Source organism: Bison bison, unplaced genomic scaffold, assembly GCF_000754665.1.
Source record: "Bison bison bison isolate TAMUID 2011002044 unplaced genomic scaffold, Bison_UMD1.0 scf7180017864460, whole genome shotgun sequence".
Classification (NCBI taxonomy): Eukaryota; Metazoa; Chordata; class Mammalia; order Artiodactyla; family Bovidae; genus Bison; species Bison bison.
Genome location: NW_011495022.1, coordinates 3,174,702 through 3,183,434, shown reverse-complemented (window position 1 = coordinate 3,183,434; position 8,733 = coordinate 3,174,702). Strand labels below are relative to the sequence as shown.

The following is an 8,733-nucleotide window of genomic DNA, read 5'->3' as shown; positions in this document are numbered from 1 at the left end:
TAGCAGTACGTGATTAATATTTAATGTTAGTTACTATTTTTCTAACATATGGTTCATTTTTATGAAAACGCATTTTCCAAAATGCACACTGTATTGTGCCTTAGTTGTATTTGTCACGGCAAATCTAGGATGGAAATCTAGGATGAAAATCCAAATGCCTGGATGTATTTAAAATGCCTGGATGGAGTAGGTGTTTAAAAAATATTAGCCACTTGGCTAATAAGGTTGTAGTGATATGTCTAGAGATTATAGTTCAAACTGAAGGTTGATAGTAATGTGTGTTAACATATTTTAAAATAATATTATTAATAATAATAGCTCTATGAGTAAGTACCTATCATGCACTAGGCAATATGTTAACACCTCAACATATTAATTCATCTGTTACTGACAACAACCATGAAACAGTTATTATTTTCTCATTTTACAGATAAGAAAACCAAGGCTCAGAGAAGGTATGTTACTTTTCCAAGGTCACAGAGCGAGTAAGTACCAGTTCTAGATTGGCACCCAAATTCTGAAGTTTTCCTGATTACATAATGAGAAAGAGAATTTTAACTTCCATATTTCTTATATTCTAGTCTCCATTTTTGTCAAGCTGGTTGTCATCAAACCTTCTTTGAGAGAAGGTTTCAAAATTTGATTCAGAATTCTCCTGTTACAGCTGCTAACTACAGACTCAGATTTCTGCAGTTGGTTTCTATCAACCAGCCACATGCCCCAGTTATTGGTGTGAATCCTAAGAGAATCACTGGTGTAAAAGTGGGGTCAAGATGTAAAATAGCATCTCCTCCTTTATCACGTTGGTTTAGCAGACCTCACAAAGTTAAATCAGCTAGATGATCACAAATCATTAACTATTTCTTTTTTCAGGATGAGTGGGAAGTTTGTGTCCTTTACCCTGGGAACAACTGGTGGCTCCTATGCTGCCCTCTGCTCTCCCCACATCCATGTGGCCTCTGAACTGTTATGTTTCATCAGGAGGACTCGGTGCTTGTGCAAATGCATCTGAAGGTCCACGGTTTAAGAGTCTTCATCCTTACAAAGGAACATCCTCTTTGTTCCTTTTAGTAATTCCATCTTACATGTTCCACACACTCACACAATACTGAGCTAATTACAGGTATGCAGATTTTGCAACAGAAGCAGACTAATGATGCTTTCATTCCTTCACCTAACAAGGACTGAGGACTATTATGATGCAAGGCTGTGAGTGTGTGGGATATGGAGATAAAGAATGGCTCTTACCCTCAGGAAGCTCTCAGTCCCTATAACTGCACAGGAGACTTTCTCTGTCCACACTTTCATTAACAATGCTCACCTTTCTGCAAGCAAGGTGCCATCTTAGTATTCACAGAATGGACCATGATACTAACTCCACTTTGAGTTTTCTTTAGAATAAAATCATTTAAACAAGAATGCTTCCATTTCCATATGGTTGCTTCAGTTACACTGTTAGGTTTGGTCTCTGTCAGATTTTCTGAGACTACAGGACACCCTGGTGCTCTCTCTCTCAGGCCGAGGCTCACTGAGAATGCTGCCTGCACCTGCCATTACCCACACACATGTTATGAATCTCCTAGCACTGCAAGAGTGAAGTCCATGGTCAGGAAACTTGATAAAAGTGGCAAATCATTGAACTGTTAGGATAAACTTTATCAGAAAGTATTAGACAGAATACGAGTTGTTTGGGATGTAAAATGGCATTATGGGCAGAAGTAAAAAGGGTCTCAGAGTTAAATACATTTGGGAAATGCTGGGTTTAAGAAGTTAAACTGTTTAGATACTGTAGGATTTATCTGTGGCATCAGTGTGTGAACATATGTACTGTGATTCTGCAGGAAAGGAACATACTATGCCGTATTAACCAAACTTACTTGATCATTAAACCATTTTTTACAAGACGACATGCATTTCATGTAATGTACTCTGTGTAAAGGGCATACTGACACTTTTTCATGTAAAATGTGGAAAAAACCTTCCAATCAATCACATATGGAAAAAAAATGACTTTAATACCACACCTCATTTTAATTGTCTGTGGTAAGTATATCCATCATATCAGTGGCTCTGGGGCACACAGACTATAATTGTAAAAATATTACATATACATGGAGGGTGTGTGGAGACATGCGGAGAGGAGAGGAGAGGAGAAGAGACTCCAGATCCTTTACACACAGGAAGATTTATACCTGTGATTATTTATGATGCTCATTATTGATTAGGTCATCCTAACATACTAAAGTTTTTCATTTGGGGGCAGGCAGCACACTGAGGAGAGGCTTATATAAAAGGAAAGTCAATGTGAAAATGGCTCTCCCCACCCAGGCATTCAGCACTTTGCACAGCCACCAAAAGTAAGCATGCAAAAGGAAATTTCATAACTATGAGCTATGGACCCTCATAACTTCCCTGGACATGCATATTCTTTGAAAGAGAGACTTAATGGAAGTGTGCTGCCATGGCTTACAGGAAACTTTCAGAAGGAAAACTACCGAAGGTAATTAGGAAATTGAGAATTGTTGGGAGGTGGGGAGGAATGGGATTAGGCTGTCATGGCAGATTAATGTGCCCCTGTATTTCACTTCTGGGACCTGGCCGAAAGCGACAACATGGGTTTTCATTCCCAAGAAATGAGTATAAGAGATTATGCTAGAAATGAATAGAGGAAGTCTCCTAGGAGAATATACTACAAAGCTGCTTGGTACTGATATTTAATCATCAGGGGCAGCTGTAATAGGGAGGGCAATGAGTGGGAAACACTGTCCCTGGAGAAAATAGGAGCGAGGTGTTAACAGCAGTTTCAAAGCGCCATGGGATCGCTGCCCTCTCTACCTATTGATCATGCACTGCACGCACTCCAATACTTTAAAATTAAGAATAAAATATGAAAATGCGAAGGTTCACTTATCAGAAAGGCTAAGAGAATAAATCACACTGTGCTGTGACTAAAATCACAACTTTTTATTGTAGAGGCATTTTGCATTTTATATAGTAATTTGTCCCTTGCTAAATGTCTCCTGTTTCTTTATAGCCTTATATATGAAAAAAAGAAAAGGTAGCATATGCTTTGTCACATAATAATTGGTGCATTTAAATCCCATTTCCAAATCACTTAAAAGGCTGGCATTAGAAGGTGAATACTTTAAGGAAAGGGACTATTTGTTACACTTCTTTATTTCCCCCACAACGCCTCGCGCAGTGCCTCGCATCTAGAAAGCACTCAATTGATGGGGAATGAATAAGGAAATAAGGATATAGGTTTCTTCTGAGGGATTTTCCTAAACAATGGCCAACTTGCTGAGTAAATCTTATCCTAATCAGTAAAATGGTAGTTCCTCCACCATGATGTCAAAGGGTCTCTTTTCAGCATTTATTGAGGAAAACTTTAACTGAGGTGGAGTGGTGGTGGCATCTGGTATTCTAAGCTCAAGTGAGACTCTGTAAGGGAGGGGCAGGGCTGATGGACATCCCATGGGCTGGTAAACTGCATAAGAGGCCAACCATTGTGAGGAAACAGCTCAGACCATCTTGGAATGCATAGTTTTGATCATGTGGTGTAAGGATGCAAAAAATTTTTTTGAATTCTAATATCAGAGATATCATAGCTATCTCATATGTATGGAAACTGTTCAGTATTACCCAAATCACTTGAGATTTGGGGACCTCAGTTTCCAATTTTTAAAAATTAAGGCATATGAAAAAAATTTTGAAAATTAAGGAATATGACTACCGAGATCTAGTTGAGTTCTACAATTTTTACAGCTCCACGTCTTGATTTTCTGGATATCAAAATGCATCTTAGTTTTCCAGAGCTCACATATATCACAAGCCAGCCAATAAACTGGAAGTTCAAAAGCCTAAAATAAATACCACAAAGTCATGAAAGAGGGTGGGATAAAGTGGTTAAAAAACGGCCTTGGAGTCAGATAGCCCAGGTCCAAACACTACTTTGCCGCCTTCTGGATGGCTGATTTTGGGCAAGTCACTTACTTTCCTGAGGCCCAGTTCCCTCTGTAAGATGGAGACAAAAATATCTAGCTACAGGGATATTAGTTGAGCACTTGAGATAGTAAACAACAAATAACTGCAATTCTTCTCATTGTCTCAAGGACCACTCTCACAGCAAAGAATGGAAATGAATTAGAACCACTTTCACTAAAAACAAAAATGTTGATTAAATACAGCTAGGACCTCTGAGCAAGCCCTATTGTTACACACATGGCTGGATTTCCTGGAAGTAGGAGCAGACACGGAAAACCAGGGATCTCTGTCTTCCTCTAGAATTGTACAGTATCTTCTCTGCTCCTCTCTGAATACTGACTTTCTTCTCTCTGCAGATTTGCTGTCTTGCTTCTCTTATCCACTCGGGATTTGTTCATCACCGGTTTCCCCAAATGCAGCCTCAGTGTCCAGGTCTGCATGGACCTGCAGCTTGGACCTCAACAGCTAACTGAGTCCATATCGTGGTAATCCAGGACCAGACTCCTGGGAGATAAGATATGATTAGCTGGGTTTGATTTGGTGTGTAGTCTTGGTCCAATGAGGTCAACTAACAAGAAAGCCTGGCTCTCTTGGTGTGATATGCAGGCTCTCTCCAGGGTGGAGGCTGTTGTTATTTAAGTACATACATTGCACACTTGACTCTTTTTTAAAAGAACCTACAAGCTGCTCACTATTGCTTTATAGACACAATTCTTTATGTGTAAGTGGCAGAATGGTAGGGTGCTCCAGGAAGACGCAGTGACGATGATGCCATTGGCCTGAGAGAGGGGTATCCTAAAATACTCATAATAACAAAACGCAGGCCAGGAACTCAAACACAAGGAACTGTCAGACCCTATAATCAAAGTGTATACAGTTTACACCTCAGCAGGCCCCAGGGACGCTATTGTCATTAGTACAACGTCAAATCAATGTCTGTAAAAACTGTGTTCTATAATAATCCGTAAAAGATTGCACTTGTGTAAGAAGTCAGGAAGCTTTACTGAAAAGCAATATTAAAGTAGTTAAAACCTCATCCATTCATGCATTTATCATTCATTCACTCAGCAAACATTCCTTGTGGGTTTACCATGCTCTTGGTGCTTGTACACATCATAGGTACTGAAGAAGAAGGGGATACACACCATTAATCAGCAACTAATGTGGTGGGAGATGTGCAATTCTAAAGCATAGCCAGGGCATGATATAGACACAGAAGACTGATGCAGCGAAGGTCATCAGGGATAGAATCTGGGGGGTGGGGGTGGAGCTTTCAGAGGAGGCTGGGGGAAAGAAGAGGAAGAGCATTCTGGGCTGCAGAAACAGCAGACCAGGAGCAAAGGAAAGGGAACTAGCTGGACCCCATCGAGTACTTTAAGTAGCCCCTTGTGTCTGAACCTGGATGCATAGGTCGGGGCGGGGTGGCAGGTGTGAGTGCTGCGCTGGAGAAATGGGCAAGAGTCTGATTGAAAAGGGCAATAGGGGCTAAACTAAGGAATTTGAACATTACCCTGAGAGTCACAAGAGGCCAGTGAGCGTCTTTTAAGTAGGGGAACAATCCGATGACATTTGTGAATTAAAAAGAGTATTTTGGAGTGCCAAGGTGGGGAAGACTGGAGGAGAAGAGTTGGGCTGTTGGTTGTAGGAATCCTGGAGGGATGTAGAGAAGCAGTGGTTACTATAAGAATGCAGAGATGTCAACTCTGAGGGAATCTGAGTGGCTTGTGCACTTCTGGTGGTGCCATTCATGGGGATGAAGAATAAGAGGAAAAGGATTGGTGTAGAGAGAAAGACTGGGGTTGTGGTGATGATGGGACTTCAGATAGGAGGAGCTCCTCAAGCAGCTGGAAGAAGTGTTTAGAGATTAGCCGAAAATGATGGTCCATAGATTTGGGTTTGGGGCCAATCAGCAGGTGGATCCAGCATGAAAGGTAAAGCAGAACAGAAGAAGGGGAGAGAACATGTGCAGTGAAGGCTGGCGCAGGAGGAGCAAGCTGAGGAGAAAGGCTAGAAAGGTGGATGAAGGTGTCTCTCTCCCAGACAAAGGAAGAAAGAGAGCTCTTTGGAGGAGAGCATCACAAACAGTATCATGGCAAGAAGGATCAAGAAAGAAGGACCGGAAGAGTGTCCTGTGGCTTTGGGAAAAGGGGTCATTGGTGGCATTACTGAGGGCTGCTCCCCTGGTGGGCAGACCTGGAAGCTGTGTGGGAGGGAAGTGAAGACAAGGAACAGACAAGTTTCCAAGAAGACTGGCTGGAAAGGAAAGAAGAGAAATGGAGCAGAAGCTCGAGGGAGAAGCAGGGATGGAAGTGGGTTTTTCAAGACGGGGAGAACTGTTCATATTAATAGGTTGGGAGATACAGGGCAGAGAGAGGAAGATGGATGGAGCAAGGTCCTGGAGGAGGGAGGGAGGAAGGGACCCAACACTGAGGTGGAAGGATTAGCCTCAGACATGAGGAGGGACAGCCTTTTCACAGAGATAGGAGGGAAGGAGGAAAGGATGGGGCCAGACAGATAAGTTCGTTCGTGGCAGGGGAGGAAATTGAGGGAGTTCTCGATTGATGGCCTCAATTTTCTCAGTGAAGGGGAGGCAAGGTGATCTGCTGAGTGGCATGGGGGGAGGTGGTAGAACAGAAGGTGGTTTAGGAGGAGGAACGTTTGGTTTCTATAACTGCTGATCAGAATGGGGGACGGAGCTGGCTAGGGGCCCAAAGAGGCTGGTGGGGAGTGCTGAGCCCCTAGCCGAGTTGGGAGAATACCTATTCGGTATGCCTCAGGCTCACAGCTGTGACACTTTCTCCCAAAGCCTTTAAAAGTCTGGACAGAAGAGCAAGAAGCTGAATTGTTAGATTGAGCCAGAGCTGAGTTTTTGCAGAGTGGCTGTCACAGAAAGGTAAGAGGGTCTGGAAATTTCAGGACACGGAAAAGAGCAGTTTGAAGTGATGGGCTTCTGCATTCAGGATGGATAGAGGTCACAAAGTCGATACTCATCTGCTAGATCAGGAGCAAATCAAAGGGCCCAGGGCTCCAAGGCCTTAGTATGTAGGTGTTACAGGGGAAAAAACAAGTGGTGAGCTGAAAGGTCCCTGTTGACACATCGTGGGCCACTGGGGTTTCACATCGTGGAGGAAGACCAGCTGCACGGGCTTGGAAATTGGTCACCTGAAAGCTAATCTTACCTCTTCATTGAAGATTCCTTAGTCTCTCCATCCCCAAACGTTTTTCCCTCGAGCCTCTGAAGTCCCATATCATGTTGTTTGCAGACAGGCAGTAAAAAGCACGTTAAACTGGAACCTGAATACGAGAGCCAGGACGCCTGGGTTTGGGTCTTATTTCCAGCACCCGTAAGTTCTGCGGCCTCGGCGCCAGCGTGAGCCGCCAAGCTCCTGGACCTGTCCTGCTTGCTCGGGGACAGATGGCTCTGTCCACGCGCAGTGTGCACCTCCCGCCCCGTGCTGGTGGAGCTGCTTGGCTCGTTCCCACCTTTCTGTGGGATGAGGCTTGGCAGGGACAGAGACCCTCTTCCTCCTCCAATGTCACTCCATTTCACTGCAGTTTATACAATACCCGACATCAAAAGAACCTGGAAGAAATTCTACTGGGGAAGGAGGAGAGCTTTTGTTTCATAAAATTTCCAATTTTATTTTAATAGTCTCAAAACCAGACTTCCAGGGTAGCAAATCCAAGAAACCTATGATCCCATGAAGGCAAACATTCTGGGAGGAAGAAAAAAAAAATAGGCCCTTTAAAAATCTGAGCTTTGTTATCCGACTGAGGTCAACAGAGACAGACCAAATCAACAAGCATGACATGAAGGGCAAATTTGCAATTAAAAGAGGAATAAGGAATTATAAAGATGGATGAGCCCCGTGACACCCGCGCCCAGGCCTGCGTGGCCTTGGCCTCAGACGCCAGAAATTAATGCTTTACTCTTTAGCGCGCGCGTCACCTTTGGCTCTGAACAGAAAGGCAAATGCATTAAAATAACAACAATTAGAACACTTACTTAGCTTGGAAGGCATTGTTGGTTCCCCTGTGGTCGAGGTCATGACACAGGCATCCCACAATCACCGCTAAAATTTCCACCTCGGTCAGAATCTCTTGAAACCCGGCGGTCTGGGAAGATGAGAAAATGGCCCAGTCACTGCTCGGGGCAGGGAGGAAGGCCGAGGCTCGTCTGCTGAGCCGCCATCAGCTCTGTTGTCATACCCACATCATTTAAGGGAATGATTAACTGCCACCCCTTCGACTAGTGAGTTGGGTGGTCAGTTGCACAGCCCAGGGTCCCCGCGGTGATGAATTAGCCGGCACGGTGGCCCGCCCTGGCTGGCACACCAGGACAGAGTTCAGATTGTTTTGTTCCCTTTTTAGAGAAGAAGCTGCGCTGTCTAGATACAGTGACAGTCTGGCAAAGGCCTGGAGCAAAATGTGTTTTGTGATTCGACATTTCAAAATGATGAGCATCTAGGGGTAGGGAGAGAGAGGGGGCTGGGAGTTTAGAACTGAGTGATGTAGCCACCAGATGCCATTTAAATGAAAGTTGGCAAGAGAAAATGCCTTAAAAAATATGTGTGTGTGTGTATCTATTAGAAAAAGCAACTTAGAAGTACTCAAATTGTTACATGATAATATTCTAGAAGTTATAAATACCTTAATTCACATTAGCTTGGAGGACAGGTGAAATTTCAGATAAGCAGTGCCTGTCTTGAAAACTAGAATTGGCCAGGGGATTAGGCGATCCAGACGTCG

At 43.5% G+C, this 8,733-nt stretch overlaps 1 protein-coding gene across 1 annotated transcript in view; it reads right to left on the bottom strand.

Annotated features, from left to right (window-relative positions):
* The window catches only part of PDE11A (phosphodiesterase 11A), a 423,540-nt gene that overhangs the window by 70,444 nt on the left and 344,363 nt on the right, over nucleotides 1-8,733 (bottom strand). The window contains exon 14 of the mRNA XM_010859770.1: nucleotides 7,991-8,100. Coding sequence (XP_010858072.1) covers nucleotides 7,991-8,100 — 110 coding nt within the window. The remainder of the gene's footprint in view (nucleotides 1-7,990; nucleotides 8,101-8,733) is intronic.